This window comes from Natrix helvetica (assembly GCF_964273705.1).
Source record: "Natrix helvetica genome assembly, chromosome: 2".
Classification (NCBI taxonomy): Eukaryota; Metazoa; Chordata; class Lepidosauria; order Squamata; family Natricidae; genus Natrix; species Natrix helvetica.
The window spans coordinates 105,966,403-105,987,640 of record NC_138552.1 but is presented as its reverse complement, the minus strand read 5'-3'; the positions used below and the strand labels follow the sequence as shown (position 1 = coordinate 105,987,640).

Genomic DNA, 21,238 nt, shown 5'->3' with positions numbered 1-21,238 from the left:
CATTTACCCACCCTTATTTTTCTTATACAGATTGTCTTTTTCTTTCCCTTTCCACTCACTTTCTCTTTGTGCCCCTCTCCCTCTTCTGCCTCTCTCTTATATCCTATATCAAACCTTGCTTTCTCCCCCTATTACTTTTATCTAACTACCATACACTCTCTTCCCCTATTTCCCCCCCCTCCCTCTTTTCCCCTTTCTACCTTCTTTTTTTTTTCTAGTGTTAACTGCAATTGGACTGAACCACAAAACGAAGAAGAAGAGAGAGTAAAATAGCAAGATGAGTAGAAAGCCAACACCAGTGGGTTCTACAACAACAACCCCTGCCTCCTCACCGGCAGGAGGACAAAGATCAATACAATCTATGATCCAACAGGAAAAAGAGAAGACCATATCATTAGATTCAATTATGCAAGCAATACAGAAACTTCAAACAAGCTCTGATGAAAAATTTGATACACTTGTAAAGAAGTTGGACAATGTGGAAACGAAGATGGAGAACATAGAAAAAAAAACAGACGAAGCAGAGAGAAATATAAAAGATATACAACAGTGGGTCAAAAAACAAGAAGATGTTATGCAAAAAATTGCTGAAAGAGAGAAGCAGAGAGAGAAGAGGGATGAAGAGTTTGATTCCAGATTGAATGAAGTGGAAACAGAAAGCAGTGTAATAATTGGACTGGAGATGGAGCGCTCTGAATATTTTTTGAGGTTTCAAAATATAGTAGAAGAAAAGGGTGAAAATCTGCCACAAATAATATCCCAAATTCTCATAGAAATACTAGGGATACCTGAGGAGAAGATAATGGACGGGATAGATGAGACATTTCGAGTTAACACAAGATATGCAACGAGGAACTCCCTCCCAAGGGAGGTCCATGTAAGATTTACGAAAAAAGCACTAAAACTACAAATCCTGCAAAACACAAGAGATAAAAAACTGCAATACAAAGGCAAGGAGATTGCAATTCTTAAGCAAATACCAAGACGGGTGAGAGAGAAAAGAAGAAAATATCAATTCTTGACTACAGCCTTACTTAAAATAGGAGTTAACTATAGATGGTTGATTCCGGAAGGCCTCATGTTTGTATGGAAAGGACAGAGATATAGAATTGATACAATTGAGAAGGCAGAAGCTTTCTACACAGAACATTTGAGAGGAAAGCCAGAGAAGCCTGGAAATGAAGAGCCACCGGTGCAACTGCTGGATCTACCCATAACCGAAATTGAGAGGACAGAGGGTGCTGTAGGTGGAATTGACATTGAAGAAGGTGCTGTTGGGGGTGTAGAGAGTAGAGCACAACGGGAACCAAGATCAACTAGAGCTATAAATCCTATATATAAAACATAAGGATGGAAGGAATAAAATTACTCTCAATTAATATAAATGGACTTAATTCGCCATGTAAACGAACGAAAATATTCCACAAATTAGGGAAATTAAAATTAGATATAATTTGCTTACAAGAAGTACATATTCAACAAAGTAATAGTCATTTATTAGTACAACCAAAACTGGGAAAAAACTTTACTTCGTTAGCGGACTGTAAACAAAGAGGTGTGACCTTCTACATTAAAGATAAAATCCCTGCGAAACAAATCTACACAGACGAAGATGGAAGAATTTTAATGGTGGAAATAATGGACAATGCTAGGAAAATACTGCTAATTGGAATTTATGCCCCTAATGAAAAACAAGATGACTTTTATAAAAAAATTCACAAGAAAATTTCTGATCTAGACTATGCTGACATTTGCATGATGGGAGACTTCAATGGTATTGTAGACCAGAAACTGGACTATAAGACCCACAAAACAACAAAACAAAATAGAAAAACACTCCCAAAGTCCTTCTTCAGGATGATGGATGAAATAAATCTAAAAGATGTGTGGAGAGAAAGGAACCCCATTAAAAAACAATATACCTTTTATTCAAATAGACACTCATCGTTCTCTAGAATTGATATGATTTGGGCTTCAACGGGCATATCCAGCAGCGCACTAGATGTGGAGATTGAACCAAACATCTGGGCAGACCACAATCCAATGGCAATAGGTTGGAGACAACAAAGAAGAAGATCGAGATGGACACTAGATAACAGGATATTGAAAGAGAAAGAATTTGTAAAGAAAATGGAAAAAGAATTGACTTTCTTCTTTAAAGAAAACAAAAAAGAAGATACGTCTTTACAGAATCTTTGGGATACAATGAAGGCCTTTTCTAGAGGTTTGATAATAGACTATATAAGAAAGAGAAACTTAAAGAAAAGACAAGTGTCTAAGGATCTAGAAAAAGATTACAGCACATTGGAAAAAGAACTACAGAAATCTCCACAAAAGAAAGAGATTAAAATAAAGATGGACACAATAAAACACAAACTTGACCTATTGGAAAAGGAGGACCTGGCCCAAAAAATCAGAGGCGCCAAACAGAACTATTTTGAAAATGCAAATAAACCAGGCAGATGGCTGGCTTATAAACTGAGAAAAGAAAGAGAGACCAAGAAAATACTACAACTAAGAGATGAACAAGGACAATTGCATCATGGAAATATGGAAAAAAGGAAAATTATTCAAGATTACTATGCCAAGCTGTATGAACAAGAGAACATAGAAGAGAAAGAAGTGAAACAATATTTACAAAACGCCAAACTCCCCCAAATACCAAATGATACTAGAACTATATTTGAAGATAAAATAACAATGATGGAATTAACTGAGGCCCTTAAAAGACAAAATAATGGGAAGGCCCCGGGACCGGATGGCCTTCCTGTGGAATTCTATAGAACATTAGAAAAATCCTTGGCCGTTCCATTACTAGAAGTCATGAATGAAGTAATGATTGAAAGTAAAATACCTAATTCATGGTTGGAGGCATATATTACATTAATACCCAAAGAGGAGGCAGACCATACGCAAATTAAGAACTATAGACCTATCTCCTTGTTGAACTCAGACTATAAACTATTTGCCTCAATACTGGCAGAGAGACTGAAAAAATACCTAAATGGGTTTATCCACCCGGACCAAAATGGTTTTTTACCAAAGAGGCAAATTAGAGATAACATAAGGACAATTCTAAATACCTTAGAATATTATCAGGTCCACTCTGAGAAGCAAATGGCTTTGATTTTCTTGGATGCGCAGAAAGCCTTTGATAACGTGAATTGGACATTTATGACTCAACAAATGGAACAAATGAATTTTGGTAAGAATTTTATTCAAGCCATACAAACGATATATCACAAGCAAACAGCCAAGATAATGATAAATGGAGAGCTGACGGATCCAATTGAAATTAAAAGAGGTACGAGACAAGGCTGTCCACTGTCACCACTGCTTTTTGTTTTAACATTAGAAGTACTAAATAGAAAGATTAGAGAAGAGGAAGAAATAAAGGGAATGATCATTAAAAAGGAAGAATACAAGTTGCAAGCATTTGCTGACGACTTAGTCTTCATCCTTGAGGAGCCATTTCAATCTGCACCTAAACTGATAGGAGAAATCGAGGCATATGGAAAAGTTGCAGGTTTAAAAATAAACAAAGACAAAACAAAGATTTTAACAAAAAATATACCCCGAAAACAAAAAGAAGAATTGGCGGAAAATTTGGAAATGCAAATCACAAACAAAGTTAAATATTTGGGGATTCACCTAACAGCCAAGTGCAGCACTCTCAAAGAAGATAATTATATTAAATTGAAGCAACAAATTGTAACAGACTTGGCGAAATGGAAGAATCTTCAATTATCAATGATTGGTAGAATCGCAACAATTAAAATGAATATCTTACCTAGACTGTTATACCTGTTTCAGACTATTCCAATTAAGTTGGGGAAAGGATATTTTGAAGAATTAAATAAAATAGTGTTGAAATTTATATGGCAAGGGAAAAAAGCAAGAATAAAATGTAAATTGTTACAAGATTCCAAATCAAGGGGAGGGTGGGGTTTACCTGATTGGGAGTTATACTATCAGGCAGCTAGTCTGATGTGGATCAAGGAATGGATAATGCTAAGAAATGATAGGCTTTTGAATCTAGAAGGTCATGACTTGCTGTTGGGATGGCATGCATACTTATGGTATAAAGGAACTAAAAAACATGGTTACTTTAGAGACCATTCTATAAGAGAGGCTCTGTTATTAAACTGGCAGAAGGTTAAGAGGTCGCACTACTTGAAAATTCCAGTCTGGATATCAACTATTGAAGCCTTTTCATATCCAATAATATTTAAAAGGGAAGAAGCAGTTAGATATGCTGAATTATTGAATGCAGAGGGTGAACTTAAATCTATACAAGAATTGAAACAAGAAGGTATTGAACTCAATTGGTACTCATATGTGCAAATACATTCTAGATACAATGAAGATCGAAAAAATGAGGGTTTTTATGATAAACTGACTGAATTAGATAAAATTTTAACAGGTAACGATGAAAAATTAATTAAAAAATTTTATGATTATTTATTAGAGGTGAAATTATATGAAGAACAAGTGATAGGAACTATGTTAGCCTGGGGAAAAAACTTTGGACATGGGATTGATTTAGAAAAATGGCAAAAATTGTGGACTCAAAATTATAAAATGACAATGTCAACTGCATATAAAGAAAATTTGTATAAGATGTTTTATAGGTGGCATTTATCCCCATCGAGAATAGCAAGAATGTCGAAGAATAAGTCTGAAAAATGCTGGAAATGTCAACATACACCGGGCACATATTACCACATGTGGTGGACTTGTCCTGAAGCTAAGAGATACTGGACTAAAATACAGATGTGGTTGGAGAAAATGATACATAAACATATAGACTTGAAACCAGAACTTTTCTTATTGGGAATAATACCAGAAACATACAATAAAGACGTGAAATATTTGATCATAAATGTCTTAACAGCTGCTAGAATTGTATTTGCTAAATACTGGAAAAATGAGAAAGTACCAACAGAGGAGGAAATTGTTCGGAAGATAATGAACTGTGCAGAAATGAGTAAACTTACATTTGAAATTAGAGAATTAGAGGATGAGCAATTTTATAAAGTATGGGACTTGTTTTATCAATGGTTGGATAAAAAAACTTGGAAGTGAATCTTTTCTTTTTCTTTACCCTATCTTATATGTAATAATAATAGAAAGTTATACTTAATGTTTTGAAAAAATCTCTCTCTTTTTTCTTTCTTTTTTTTTTCTTTTCTCTTTCTATACATATTAAGCCTTTATTATGAAATAGACCATTTACTTATACGAGATAAGAATAATAATGTATTTAATATATAAGAGTGAGATGATTTAAACTGTTAGGTATGATTATGGCTGGTGACTATTTTATAATATAAAATGGAATAATGATGATGTAATGAACAATGGATGTGAATATAGATTAAAATATTTAATGACTACATGGATTGACAAATAATAATGGGAAATTAAATTTGGAGTTGAGGATGATTGGAAACTTTAAGATTAATGGAAAATAGAAATGTCTTATATGAAGTAATGAGTTTCTTTTTTTCTTTGACTTAATCTCCACTTTTATCTTTGAGAGAATGGTGATACAATTTTATAAAGACCTATTGCTACCTAGTACATAATTGTAGAGATAAAGAAATAAGGGTTGTCATAAAAGAAAGAATACTATGGTAACTTGAACATGCAATGCTCAATGAAATATTTAACTATATTTAATGGATAATTAGTGAACGCATCCTTAATTGTAAAAACCATCGCACAAAAACTTGTAACCAAACGACATGCTTGATGAAAATGTGTTTTTTTTTTACTTCCCTGCTCTTGTACCTTATGTGTTGTCTTGTCTTTTTAAAGAAAAATAAATAAACATTTATAAAAAAAAAAAATGCAAGTAGAAAAATAGGAACTTTGGTGGGAAGGTAACAGCGTTCAGTGCGCCTTCGCCGTTTAGTCATGCCGGCCACATGACCATGGAGGAGACGTCTTCGGACAATGCTGGCTCTTTTGCTTTGAAACAGATTTCAGGAAATCTAGAGTCAGGAATGAAACTAGCACATATGTGCGAATGGAACCTTTACCTTTATAAAGGAAGTCCTTGACTTACAACAGTTCATTTAGTGACCATTCAAAGTTACAATGGCACTGAAAAAAGTGACTTATGACCATTTTTCAAAGTTACGACCATTGCAGCATTCCCATGGCCATGTGATCAAAATTCAGACTCTTGGCAACTGTTTCATATTTATGATGGTTGCAGTGTCCCGGGGTCATATGATCACCTTTTGCAACCTTCTGACAAGCAAAGTTAATGAGGAGCCAGACTCATTTAACAACTGTGTTAGTAACTTAACAAATGCAGTCATTCACTTAACAACTGTGACAAGAAAGGTCATGAAATGAGGCAAAATTCACTTATCTGTTTCATTTAGAGAAATGTGTAGCCGTATGTCAAGGACTACCTGTACTTCCAAATCAATCTGGATCCTTAATCCATTATAACTTTTGAAATCTATATTCTGAGTACCCTTTTGCTGTATAATCCAATAGTACATATATTTCAAAGGTGTTTAAAAATCTATCTTCCATTGTTTTCCGCTAAGGGGGAAGAGACTAACCTGATGAATACAGGAAAACCTTGCTGATCTGAAGAGTCCTAAACTCTCCAACCATAATAAAAAAGGAAATCCAAAAGTTAATTAAGAATTGAGGCTCAATCAAGCTTGATGTCCATAAAAGGCAGAGTTGCAGGATTGACCTTGATGGAATCGTCATTCCCATCATAAGGCGATTTCTACTGCCTGCAGTTAGTCCTCACTTAACCACTACAGAATTTTGGTTGTAAATTGTTGCAGTTGTTAAGCGGGTTACAGTGGTCATCAAGCAAGTAACTATGGTCAGTAAGCAAATTGTATAGTCAGTAAGCAAACCATATGATCCCTAAGTGAACCAGTATATCCAATGAATGTTGCAAATCCAAAACACTGAAAATTGTGGTTACATAACAATGAGGCACTGCAACTGGTTTAAATGGGGGCCAATTGCCAAGCACCCAAAATGTGATCATATATACGTGGCCGTGTGTGTGTGTCAGTCATAACTTGGAGGACAGGCCACAAGTCACTTTTTTGAAGCTCATCATAACTTAGAGCTGTCATTAAGTGACCAGTTTATTTAGGCTGCCCATTTTGCTATGTCTCCATTTAAAACTGTTTCTTTCCAGAATTGCAAAGGATAAAGTAGGACTTCCTTTTTTGCCCCTGTGTGCCCCATCCCTCATATTCATTTCACGTGGATGGGAGCTGCAAGGGAAGAACGTTCAGTTGTTTAGGGACAGAAGTTACTACATTAAATAAAAGCTCACACAATTATTTTCATCTTTCCACAAAAGGAATATATTTGTTTTGATTTCTCATTTGTATGTGTAGAAACACATCCGCATTTTCTATTTATGGTTGAGTTGTGCCAAATTCTCCAGCCATATCTCGGCAGTAAATCACATATTTTCTTAACATTTTGCAGCTGAAGGCAATGTTGTTCAACCTTGGCAAATTTAAGATGTTTAAGATGCAATTCTTAAAGTCCTGCCTTTCCTTTGGCAGTAAAATAATATTGGCCTCTTTCCAAGATTCTGTCATATGAACACTTTGCAAAACAGACTTCATCCTGCTTCTAAATGGCATGAAAAGATACTTTGAAATCACTTATAATAGGAACTGAGTAAGTAGAAACCCAGGTGGAATTGATCTGGAGAACCAATCTTTTTTAAAAAAAGATATTTGAGATGCATGAAGTCTGTGAAATGTTGGAAGCTGAAGTCCACACATCTTAAAGTGGCTGGGGTCAAGAATAGTGTCAGAATTAATTTTACAGGTAGGACTAGATTAGACTCTTTCTAATCAACTAGATTAAAAACTTCATTACAGATAAAAACGTTTTGTCACGATAGATTGACCATTGTAGTGCAAAGATTTTTGGGGTTATACATTTTCAGCTTCTTCCGCTCATCATTTTGAATTAGTGGAGGAAGCTTGGATACACTTCATGACCGCATGATTCACTTAACAACTGCATGATTGGTGGCCCTGAAGCCTAGTGGTCATTATACAATGATAATCTCTGAGAACTGCTAGTGCCTGCTATGCCAACCTCATACTTTACATGTTGCAAATAAAAACAACATCGTACACCTGCAGTATGCTTCCTACATTCTGAATTAAACTACATTCCTCCTGGAGATTTCAAAGTCAGTATGAAAAATTTTCCTTTTTTTCTGTTGGCATTTTTGTTTTATGTACAAAAACTATTACGGATCTTCCTCATATAACAGCACTGAAGAAAGTGACATGCTACCGGTCCTTGCACTTATGACCATCACAGTGTCCCCATCACCCTGTGATCAAAATTTGGGTGCTTGGGAACCACCAAGTATTTACACAGTTTGCAACATCCTGGAATCATGGAATTGCCATTTGCAACCTTCCCAGCTGGCTTCTGATAAGCAAAGCCAGTGGGGGGAAGTTGGATTCACTTAATTATTGCACGGTTCATATAACAACTGTGAACTACGCTTAACAACTGTGGCAAAAGACGATGTAAAATAAAGCGCTACTCACTTAAAACTGCCTTGTTTAGCAATGGGGATTCTTTCCCAATTGTTGCCATATGTCAAGTACTGCCTGTACATATAAAAGGTGAGATATAGCCTGTTTTTAAATAGTTCAATCTTGGCAATATAATGTATTTCCATTCCTGCTTTTCTACTTGCATAAATAAATTAATTCCTTTCCTAAATTCCAGCTTTTAGTTTGTAAGTCAAAAGCATATCTACTCCATTCAACAGCAATGAACTTTTTAATAACATACTAATTATTTTGTCCCTATGAAGCCAAAATAAAATACTACTTGAACAAGCTCATACCATATGGATTAGCGCAAGAAATGGAAAATGTGTCTTGTTTTGAATTTAAGACATTATGTCCAGAAAAGGAATATCAAACTTATCTCAATTGGTGGCAGGTGAAAGTGAAATGGGCAGCAAATCCATCCATCCATCCATCCATCCATGATTTGACCTGGGCAGTGACCAATCAGTATAGATTTCTCTGAGTTACATTTCACCATACTGTTTATGGGAAAGGCATTCTTTGACTGGCTCCTAGATGAAACCTGTCCAGTATGGTTGAATCTCTGGCATAGGTCTCATCTTTCTCAGAGCATTCAAACACCAGATCCACTGTAAAGTAGTGCCTCACTAGGGGACTATTATTATTAAAGTTGGTTTAGTCAGCCGGAGGCTTGGAATAAATTTCTAATAAATGAGTGTATGCTTATCATGGCAGCTATCTGATGAATAAATAGACCTTCTACGGACAACTATTTGTTGTTGATATTTTTGTTGGTCACACAACCAGATATTTAGACTGAAATTGATATTTGTGTCCACCTATTGAGTCCATCCCAAGGATCTGGGATAGGCAGATGTTGTTTGATGTATTAACACTATTGTCCCAGGATGCAAGCTGTTCCAAGTAAAGCTGCCTTTTGCAATTGACTGGTGTTGATTTTGTCAGTGCTGATGGTGATCAAGTGGTGCTCCAGATGTTTAGGGATTGCACCCAGGGGACTCATGCTTTTTGCCACAGTAGTTCTATTTGCAAGTCTTTGTATTTTGTGATTTTCTCTAGTTCTTTCTCTTCTCTTCTGCTGACTCCAAGTAGTGCAACATTTATTTTCTTATCAACAATTGTTAACTCTGGGGTGTCATGTGGCAGATGTCTGAATCAGAGGTGGTATTCAGCAGGTTCTGACCAGTTCTGGAGAACCAATAGCGGAAATTTTGAGTAGTTCGAAGAAGCGGTAAATACCACCCCTGACTGGCCCAGCCCCCATCTATTCTCTGCCTCCCGAGTCCCAGCTGATTGGGAGGAAATGGGGATTTTGCAGTAACCTTCCCTTGGAGTGGGGAGGGAATAGAGATTTTACAGTATCCTTCCCCTGCCATGCCTACCAAACCATGCCCACAGAACCGGTAGTAAAAAATTTTTGAATCCCACCACTGGTCTGAATGTTTGAATTCTAAAGACCCAGAGCACTTTATCTTCTTCATTTACTATTTGTCTATTTTGTGGATCCACCAGTTTTCCCAAACCTCCTGAACTTGATGTTCCTAGTAGATTTTACTACATTTAAATCCAGACATTTGGCAATGAATAATTAGGTCATGATACTGCTTGTAGTCAGTTTGTGAAATTTTGTTGTTGCGACTGATCAAATGGTCAAATGCTTCACTTTTTTTACTTTACTACAAATGCAACTTTTGCCGTTGCTTGTTACATGTTGAAATTTTGCCTTCAAGCAAACCTTTTTCTTGCGCCACTAAAATAAAGCCTTTAGTTTCTTTCTTTAGCATTTTTGATCTGGGTTTATAGCTTAGCTATGAAATGTGATGTTTAAATATGTTTCCAACCATAGCGTTTGGAAATCATGATTTATGGCTTAGTGTTGCATGTGACCTTTCAATATACCACAGTAAAAATAAATCCAAAACTTGGCACAATATGAGAAACCAACTACTTTTCTTTTCTTTAGCTCTTTCCAATGGCATTGTCATATTTCAGTTTCTTGTGGTTTGGAGAAAAAATCATATGAAAATTATAGTGGAACCCTCTTCCCCTCCTTTTTTTTGCATTTTGTTTGGGGGCTGGTTAGGAACTAAACTGGTACTTTATTCTGTTTGGATATGTTCATCTTTTCAGATCCTCTGAGTATGCCCTGGTTCTGGTCTTTTGGGGAATTTGGCCTTTGACACAAACTGTTTCAGTTCTTGAATTAAAGGAACTTGCATGCCCTCTTGTTCAGCGGCTGAATATTTCTTATACTTTTGTTCTATAATGTTATCGTTACTATATATCTACTTCATGAACTGTAAATAAAGTAAAAATTGTACTAAAATAAAATGTAAATTAAAATCTGGGATCGCAGTTTATGTTTTAAAAATGAAACATGCAGATAAAAATCTTGTATTTTTCATCATCTGTCTTTAACAGGAACACCGAAGTAAATGAGACTTGTAAAAGTTCAATTGAATCGGATGTTTTTCTACATTATTCGCTGATTCCATCAGTAAGTAGACCAATAATCTGATAACCATTGACTACTTGGACTCTCCTGATTGATGAGTACACCCTAAGATTCATTGGAGGAAGCCAGTTTAGATGCATTTTCAAAGCTGGCAGCCTCTGGATGCATAATCCACATGCAATTCCCATTATTCTCAGCAAAAAAGATCTGGCTGCGAATGAGGGGAGCTGTATTTTAATGAATGCCTATGTCTATTTATTTATTTGTATCCCACCTTTATTATTTTTATAAATAACTCAAGATGGCCAACATATCAATCCTTCCCCCTCCTCTTTTCCTCACAATGACAACCCTGTAAGGGGGATTGGGCTGAGAAAGGGGGACTGGCTCTTTGTCAACCAGCTGGCTTTCATGGCTAAGGTAGGACTTGAACTCATGGTGTTCTACTTTTTAGCCTGGGGCCTTAACCACTAGACCAAACTGGCTCTCACATATGTAAGTACTGGATTGAAGATGGCTGCCTTTGGGATAAGACAAAACTAGCGTTTATCTACATGCTTCACTGGCCCAAGAACATGCTCACAAAAGTGCATATGGATGCTTGTGTTTACAAATGTGAAAAGCAGAGCTCTCCCACCCTACAGCAGGTGCAGGGGAAAAATGATAATTGACTTATCAAAGCCCTTGATTCTCTATCTATCCAAGGCACCAGGCAAGATAATACTTATTCTACTGGGTGGATCTGGGAGGAGATTTACAGGATGAATACTTGCTCAGAATTCTGACCTAGTTTTGATTTACATTAGCTGGTGAAACATATATTGGTCTCTGAATTGTTGGGTACCTTAATACTTTTTATATTGAAGATTTATTGATGCCTTCATTGTGGTTCATGATAGTTCTTCATAATATTAATCACTTTTTCCCCTGTTCCTGCAGGTTGTCATCGTTTTGATCCTGGCCTGTCTTGAAAAGAGAACAAAAAGATTTTGGTTTGATGACAAATATCCCAAATGTCCAAGACGATGTGGGTTACTGATGTGAGTTGGACAATACTTGCTGGTCATTCCCGAGTAGCAGTCTGTGACATACACGTTTGGGGACTTGTATTATTTATTATTATTTATTTATTTATTCACATTTCTAAACCGCCCCCTCTCCCAAAAAGGGACTCGGGGCGGTGTACAGTCCACAATAAATCACAGATAAAATACAAATATAAATAGAACTATAAATATATGTATGTATGTGGAGGAGGTTAAAATTAAGAGTACTGTACAGAAGAATAAATATGAGGCTAAAAGCCCTAAAAACAATTAAAACTAAAACATTACCCTTAAAATAACCAGATGAGAATATACTACCAGGAGTTCATAGATGTAACATTTATAATCATGCCAGGCCAGCTAGTCGGAACAGGTGAGTCTTCAATTTTTGTCGGAAGGAGCGGAAGTCCGAGGTGGTTCTAATGTCGGGGGGGAGGTCATTCCAGAGGGTTGGGCCCATCACAGAGAAGGCTCTACTCCTTGGCGCCGCCCGCTGGCATTGCCTAGTGGATGGCACTTGGAGAAGGCCCTCCCTGTGAGAGCGGATTGGCCGCAGGGATGTATGTGGGAGGATGCGATCCCGCAAGTAACTAGGTCCTGAGCCATGGAGCGCTTTAAAGATAGTAATCAGGACCTTGAAACGCACCCGAAAAACCACAGGTAGCCAGTGCAGCTCGCGCAGGAGTGGTGTTACATGGGAGTATCTAGACCTCCCCATGATAACCCGCGTGGCCGCGTTCTGGACTAGCTGCAGTCTCCGGGCGCGTCCCAAGGGAAGCCCCATGTAGAGAGCATTACAGTAATCTAGGCGAGATGTCACCAGCGCATGAGTGACTGTGCGTAGGGCATCCCGGTCCAGTAGGAGGCGCAATTGGCGCACCAGGCGAACCTGGTGGAACGCCCCCCTTGCCACGGCTGCCACATGGTCATCCATTGACAGCCGGGCATCTAGGAGGACGCCCAAATTGCGCGCCCGTTCCACAGGGGGCAGTAGCTCGTCCCCTATGGCCAGCGATGGAGTCAGCTGGCTGAACTGAGGTGCCGGAAGCCACAGCCACTCAGTCTTGGAGGGGTTGAGTTTGAGTCTGTTGTCCCCCATCCAGACCCCGACGGCTTCCAGACACCGGGACATCACTGCGACAGCCTCGTTGGGGTGGTTTGGGGTTGAAATGTACAGCTGCGTATCATCAGCGTACAGATGGTATTCAACCCCAAAACCACGGATGATCTCGCCCAGCGGCTTCACGTATGCATTGAACAGAAGGGGCGAGAGAACCGACCCCTGCGGCACCCCACAAGAGAGTGGCCTCGGGGTCGATCTCTGCCCCCCTGTCAACACATATTGCATCCGGCCGGAGAGGTAAGAGTCGAACCACCGTAACACGGTGCCTCCGACTCCCATCCCCTCCAGCCGGCGCAGAAGGATACCATGGTCGATGGTATCAAAAGCCGCTGAGAGATCTAATAGGACCAGGATAGAGGAACAACCTCTATCTCTGGCCCTCCAGAGATCATCAACCAACGCGACCAAGGCTGTCTCAGTGCTGTGCCCGGGTCGGAAGCCGGACTGGCGTGGGTCTAGATAATCGGATTCATCGAGGTGACGTGGAAACTGCTGCGCCACCACATTCTCAACAACCTTCGCCAAAAAAGGGAGGTTGGAGACTGGACGATAATTAGCTAGCTCCATTGGGTCGAGTGAAGGCCTCTTGAGTAAGGGCCTCACCACCGCCTCTTTCAAGACGGTAGGTAAGGATCCCTCACCCAACGAGGCGTTTACCAGGCCCAGAAGCCAGCCTCGTGTCACCTCCCAGGATGCCAGTACCAGCCAGGAGGGACACGGGTCCAATGAACATGTGGTGGGTCGCAGCCTTCCACACAACCTGTCTAAATCCTCGGGGGCAACAGAGTCAAACTCCTCCCAGAGTGGACTCACAAGACTCACTGTTGACGGCCCGTCCAGACCACTGGAGGGGGCCCATCCACTCCGGATCTGAGCGACTTTGTTCTGCAGATATTCTCCAAACTCCTCTGCTCTACCCTGTAAGGGTGCCCCCCGCATCTCTTGCACCAAGAGGGAGCGGGTGACCCTAAACAGGGCGGCAGGGCGGTTATCCGCAGACGCAATAAGAGCGGCACAATGTCTACATTTGGCCGCTCTCAATGCCACAAGGTAAGTCTGTAAATAGGCTCTTACCTGTGTTCGGTCAGACTCGGAGCGTGAGGACCTCCACCTGCTCTCTAGACGTCTCCTCTGGCGCTTCATCTCCCTCAGCTCCTCGGTATACCAAGGAGCCCGGGTGGGTCGCTGCCGTAGGAGAGGTCGCAAAGGCGCAACCCGGTCCAAGGCCCCAGCCGTCGCCCTATTCCAGGCGGCCACTAGGTCCTCCGACCGAGCGCGGGTCAGGGCTACAGGTAGCGGCCCAAGCTCCGACTGGAACCTAACTGGTTCCATCAGATGCTTGGGGCGGTACCAGCTTGGACAAACTGGTTCCGCCTCCTCGCGGTGGGGGGTAGCGCCAGGGAAGTCTAGCCGGAGACAAGAGTGATCTGACCATGACAGGGGAGTAATGTCTAAGTCCCAGCTCACTCATCCACTGCTCAGATACAAAAACAAGGTCCAGTGTGTGGCCACCTTCATGTGTGGGGCCCTGAATTAGTTGGGTCAGGCCCATGGCTGTCATGGAAGCCATGAACTCCCGAGCCACCTCGGATGCTGCTCCCGTCGACGGCAGGTTGAAATCCCCCATAACCAAAAGTTTGGGGATCTCCGCCGCTGTCTCCGAGATCAGCTCGAGGAGCTCGGGCAGGGCTGCTGATGTATAGCGAGGAGCCAAGTATACAATCAGCAAACCCCACTGCCTCCCTGGGCCCCATTTCACACCAAGTGACTTACACCCGGGTATCTGAGAAACAGTGAACTCCCTAGCCTTTTGGAGGCAGAAATTGCGGTTGCCTAAGCTGTCCTTTAGGCCCTTGACATAAAAAATAAAATGATTCAGTCAAATGGATAGAATCAAGATCACGTGAAGTGTTAATACCACTTTATAATGCCTTGGTAAGGCCACACTTGGAATACTGCATTCAGTTTTGGTCACCACGATGTAGAAAAGATGTGGAGACTCTAGAAAGAGTGCAGAGAAGAGCAGCAAAGATGATTAGGGGACTGGAGACTAAAACATATGAAGAACGGTTGCAGGAAGTGGGTATGTTTAGCTTAAGAGAAAGAAGGACTAGGGGAGACATGATAGCAGTGTTCCAATATCTCAGGGGTTGCCACAAAGAAGAGGGAGTCAAACTATTCTCCAAGGCACCTGAGGGTAGAACAAGAAGCAATGGGTGGAAACTAATCAAGGAGAGAAGCAACTTAGAACTGAGGAGAAACTTCCTGACAGTTAGAACAATTAATCAGTGGAACAGCTTGCCTCCAGAAGTTGTGAATGCCCCAACACTGGAAGTCTTTAAGAAGATGTTGGATAGCCATTTGTCTGGAACGTTATAGGGTTTCCTGCCTAGGCAGGGGGTTGGACTAGAAGACCTCCAAGGTCCCTTCCAACTCTGCTATTGTATTAAATATCTCTTGCATATTTATATTTTGTGATGAAAAACAGTGTTAATCGTCCCAAAGCAGGCAATTGATTTATTTAGCATGGCATCGAAAGCAGGTAAAGGAAAAACACTTTCTAAGGCAATTGTGACCTCTAGTCTGACTCATATCAACCCTAGTCGGATGGGAAGCCATCACTGGAACTGTAATCTAGCACATTTGAAGGACCGTAGTACACATTGCTTGCACCCATCTACAGCACAAACAAGTGACAAGAGACACTTTTTTTCTGCAATGCCCCTGGATTGTTGCTTCATCAGCTGAACTCCACTTTTTTGTCGCTGTACAAATTTTTAAGCACAATTTCCATCCATATACCGATGCCATTCAACAAGAGCCTCAAGTTCTGCTAAGCTTTGACTTCCTTTAACTTGGAGGGAAGGCAATAACTGGAGACAGAAACAATGGAGCTAAAATAAAGGTCTAACAATTCAGTGTCCTTCGGGCTCTCTGAGCTTGGTTATTTTCTTGCAGATATTTCATTACCCAAACTTGGTAACATCTTCAGGACCTCTAGCCCTGATGATGTTACCTAGTTTGGATAATGAAACATCTGCAGGAAAACAACCAAGGTCAGAGAGCACCAAGGACCCTTCATTTCAACTCTGAGCTACAAATATTCTCCTTTATTGGGATTAATAGTATCATGCCAGTGTAATTCTCTGCTAGTTCAAGATTGACTGGAAATTATTATACCTTTATAGTTTGGAAAGGATCTCAATGTCTTTTTTTTCCTTTATTTTACAGCCCAATGGACTCTGACGGCTCAATCAACAACCGATGGTCTCTGGGATTTGCATTTGGTGCTACTGCTGATAAAGTCATGTTTCTATTTGAGAAAGAGTACTTTCCAGAGGAACTTCCTGGATGGGCTAAAGGTAAAACTCATGATTAACAAGTGACAAGAGAGCATTAGAGAAACTCTTGTCTCTTTGTATTCTCCCATTTTTCTGTTTAGCTATTTTTCAGTCTAAGGTTATCTTGCAGACAATTGCAGACAATTAGTTTATTCAGGAGTGTAGTGAGGGCTAGACTTTAGACCAGACATGATCTTCAAGAGGACAGGTTATGAAAACAGTAGCAAATAGCTTCAGTGTCAGCATTAGAGATATAGTAAGAGTAGGCAAGGCCTTCCCAGTATAAATACATAGTCATTTAAAACCCTCCTCCTTGAAACATTAAATATGTTTCTAGGAGCATGCATTCTTACTTGTGACTGAAGATAAGGTGCTAACATCTCCAACATATCAAGCCATAGCTGTAAGTAAATAACATATAATTGGAGTGGCTTAGGGGGTTCGTGATAGGGAAATGCCAACAATAGTGGGAAGAGTACTTTACTTCTCCTTCTTAATTTTCCTTTTTAAAATTTCTCCTCCTAACATAATGTTTCCTCTCTGCTGACTTTCAGGTTTAAAGCCTAATAGGCGATAATGATAGTAAAAGTAGAAAAATACTTTTGTCAATTAAATATGTTTCATGGTGACTATATAGTTATGTTCATTGATTATGTCCTCTCAAGTTATTTTTGATTCCCGTGGCCATATACCAGGGGTGTCCAAACTTGGGAACTTTAAGACTTGTGGACTTCAACTCCCAGAATTCCCCAGCCAGTCATGCTGGCTGGGGAATTCTGGGAGTTGAAGTCCACAAGTCTTAAAGTTCCCAAGTTTGGACACCCCTGCCATATACAGTAGATAGATCTTTTCTATGATGATCTGTCCCTAACTTGGTCTTTCAGGTCTCCCAATTATGCACTCATCACCATTACGATCCTCTTTGCTACTGGTTGTCCTCTTATTCTCTTTCCTTCTACCTTTTCCAGCTTCTCTAAGAAGCTAGGTCTTTGCATAATGTGTCTGAGGTAGGATAATTTGAGCCTGGTCCTTTGCACTTTGAATGTGAACTCTATATTGATTTGTTTGCTGATCCTTTTGCTGGCTTTCTTGTCTGTCTATGGCAGGGGTGTCCAAACATGGGAACTTTAAGACTTGTGGACTTCAACTCCCAGAATTCCCCAGCCGGCTGGCTGGCTGGGGAATTCTGGGAGTTGAAGTCCACAAGTCTTAAAGTTCCCAAGTTTGGACACCCCTGGTCTATGGTGTTCTAAGGAATTCTCTAATAGCCCACATATATTAGAACCCTATAAAAATGATCAAGGAGATTTGCAGAAGGCACAGGAAGTAAGATATAATTTTAGTCTCCTTTGCCTATGCACTAGCACAGCGATGGCGAACCTTTTTTGGCTCACGTGCCACAAGTGGGGGGAGCGCGGGGGGGGTCGTGTGCGGGCGTGCCGCACCCATAATGCAACGCGCCCCCAGTGCGCATGCGCGCACAACACGCCCATTTTTGCATGATTTTTTTGCCTTCCCCAGGCTCCAGAGGCTTTATAGGAGCCTGGGGAGGGCAAAAAGAGCCTCCCCCGCCCCCCCCGGAGGTTTCAGGGAATGTCTGGAGGCTTCCCTGAAGCCTTCGGAACACTTAAAACCTCCCCGCCACCCCCGGAGGTTTCAGGGAACGTCCGGAGGCTTCCCTGAAGCCTTCGGAACACTTAAAACCTCCCCGCCACCCCCGGAGGTTTCAGGGAACGTCCGGAGGCTTCCCTGAAGCCTTCGGAACACTTAAAACCTCCCCGCCACCCCCGGAGGTTTCAGGGAACGTCCGGAGGCTTCCCTGAAGCCTTTGGAACACTTAAAACCTCCCCGCCACACCCGGAGGTTTCAGGGAACGTCCGGAGTTCACCTTTTTAAAAGCTATTTTTCGCCTTCCCCAGGCTCCAGAGGCTTTATAGGAGCCTGGGGAGGGCGAAAAGAGCCTCCCCCGCCCCCCCGGAGGCTTCAGGGAACGTTCCGAGGCTTCCCTGAAGCCTTCGGAACACTTAAAACCAACCTCCGAGCAACCCGGAAGTGACTTCCGGGTTGCTCGGATGGTCGTTTTAAGCGCTCTGAAGGCTTCAGGGAAGCCTCGGGACAGTCCCTGAACAGGCACGAGACGTGCGTCTCCATCGCCCGCGCCCGGATCGCCTCCACCGCGCGGTGCCTCAGGCTCGGCGTCCTTGCGCCCGGCCTTCACATCGCTGCCGCCACCGCTGCCACCGCCGCTAGGACGGGGTCGGCCGAAGGGAAGTCCGTCAGGCTTCAGCTGCGCCGCCCTCGCCTCCTCCTCCTCCTCCTCTAGCCGCGCCATCGCAAGGATTAAGGCGAAAGGGGGCGGGGGCGGGGAAAGCGAAGGGGGCTTTGCATGATTTTTTTCGCCTTCCCCAGGCTCCAGAGGCTTTATAGGAGCCTGGGGAGGGTGAAAAGAGCCTCCCCCGCCCCCCCGGAGGCTTCACGGAACGCTCGAACGCGGCGCCGGGGCCCGGCAGGCAGCGAACGAGTCGGAGCCTGCCGACTGTAGGAAGAGGGTGAGAGGCGGGTCCTGTGAACGGCGGCAGCAGCGGCGACAATAGTCGCAACTCGGCTGCCTGCCGCCTTTCCCCTCCTTTGTCTCCCAGCCGGGGCGGCCAGCCGGCAAGTTACGACTATTGTCGCCGCTGCTGCCCCCGTTCACAGGACCCGCCTCTCACCCTCTTCCTCCAGTCGGCAGGCTCCGACTCGTTTGCTGCCTGCCGGGCCCCGGCGCCGCGTTCGAGCCGGTGGGGGAAAGGAGGAGGAGAAGGAGGACAACAAAGCCCCCTTCGCTTTCCCCGCCCCCGCCCCCTTTCGCCTTAATCCTTGCGATGGCGCGGCTAGAGGAGGAGGAGGAGGAGGAGGTGAGGGCGGCGCAGCTGAAGCCTGACGGACTTCCCTTCGGCCGACCCCGTCCTAGCGGCGGTGGCAGCGGCGGCGGCAGCGATGTGAAGGCCGGGCGCAAGGACGCCGAGCCTGAGGCGCTGCGCAGTGGAGGCGATCCGGGCCCGGGCGATGGAGACGCACGTCTCGTGCCTGTTCAGGGACCGTCCCGAGGCTTCACTGAAGCCTTCAGAGCGCTTAAAACGACCATCCGAGCAACCCGGAAGTCACTTCCGGGTTGCTCGGAGGTTGGTTTTAAGTGTTCCGAAGGCTTCAGGGAAGCCTCGGGACGTTCCCTGAAGCCTCCGGGGGGGCGGGGGAGGCTCTTTTCGCCCTCCCCAGGCTCCGATAAAGCCTCTGGAGCCTGGGGAAGGCGAAAAATAGCTTTTAAAAAGGTGAACTCAGCTGGCCAGCTGACAGGGCAGCGCCTCGCGTGCCCTGACAAATGGCTCCTCGTGCCACTTGTGGCACGCGTGCCATAGGTTCGCCATCACGGCACTAGCACTTCAAGGTACATTTGGAGCTGAGAATTGCCCTCACACATAATGCTAATGTTTTTAATCATGTTTTCCTGAAGATGTCTATTCAGCTGGTTCACCTATAATGTTAAGCTGTGGCTTATAGGTATCCTAGCTGGATTTATGCATCTCATCAAGCCCTAGATAAACCTTATTATGGTTTGGTGTATTATATGAATCTAAATGCTACTAGTCCATTGCATACGTTTATGAGTCTCAACTCCTTGTGCAATTATAATATCTTCTCATGTTACCAGAGGGATAAAGAGAGAGAAATTGAAAGAGAGAGAGAGAAATACAGTAGATAGGTAGGGAGAGAGAGTAGGTAGGTAGGTAGATAGCGGGAGAGAGAGAGAGAGAGAGAGAGAGAGAGAGAGAGAGAGAGAGAGAGAGAGAGAAATACAGTAGGTAGGTAGGGAGAGAGAGTGAGTAAGTAGGTAGGTAGATGTTTCCAGGTGTATTTATCCATGTGCTGGAGAAGGAATCACTGACAATCTGCAGCACCTAACTTTGTTTCTGCTGGGACAGCACTTGATCAATGTAATTCTCAGTTAAAGAGCTTTCCAAAAGGAAAAAAAAAGTTTTTTTTCTGCCCTCCCCAGCCCCCAGGAGCTCTCTGAGAGCCTCCATAAGGGTATGCACAGCCATTTTGGTGAAAGGGGCAGGGCTTCGGGAGGCAAAAAGTGCTGTATTCGATGTATAAGACGCACCCAGACTTTCAGTTTCTTTTTTGAGGAAAAAAGTGCATCCTATATTCTGAAAAATACGGTTGTTTATACCTGCAACACTAACATTATTTGTACCTTAAAGCTCATATCCAGTTGAAACCATATAACTAACATAGCCATTTTAGATAGCCTGTGATGCAGATTTCTATGTCATATTTTTCAAGTTGTTGACTGTGCCAGACATGATACTTGTTGAAAAAAGCTGGAATTATTGGAGAACATTATCTGGTTAAAAACATCTATTTATCATTTAAGGTTGTTCTTTTGCTGGGTGGATCTGGTCCGATTAATTGTCAGCTTCAGTTCAAAATGGAAAATATCACTCTGTCAAAAATGGAATGGTGATGATTGCTCTAGAGATGTTCTCTTGAGGCTGAGATTGGAGAATGCTAAGTAAAGGTGATGGATATTAGCTACAGAATGCCAAATGCTACAGATCTCCTCCCTCTAGAGAAGTTTACACAAATCATCAACCTGTATACCTAAGACCAGCCCAATTTATATCTCCAAAATTCATAAG

The 21,238-nt window shown here is 42.2% G+C and overlaps 1 protein-coding gene across 1 annotated transcript in view; it reads left to right on the top strand.

The window, feature by feature from the left end:
* The window catches only part of LOC309386970 (stimulated by retinoic acid gene 6 protein-like), a 53,150-nt gene that overhangs the window by 7,936 nt on the left and 23,976 nt on the right, over window positions 1-21,238 (top strand). Inside the window, exons 2-4 of the mRNA XM_081942986.1 lie at window positions 11,013-11,088; window positions 11,986-12,086; window positions 16,447-16,577. Of these exons, the coding sequence (XP_081799112.1) occupies window positions 11,013-11,088; window positions 11,986-12,086; window positions 16,447-16,577 (308 nt within the window). The remainder of the gene's footprint in view (window positions 1-11,012; window positions 11,089-11,985; window positions 12,087-16,446; window positions 16,578-21,238) is intronic.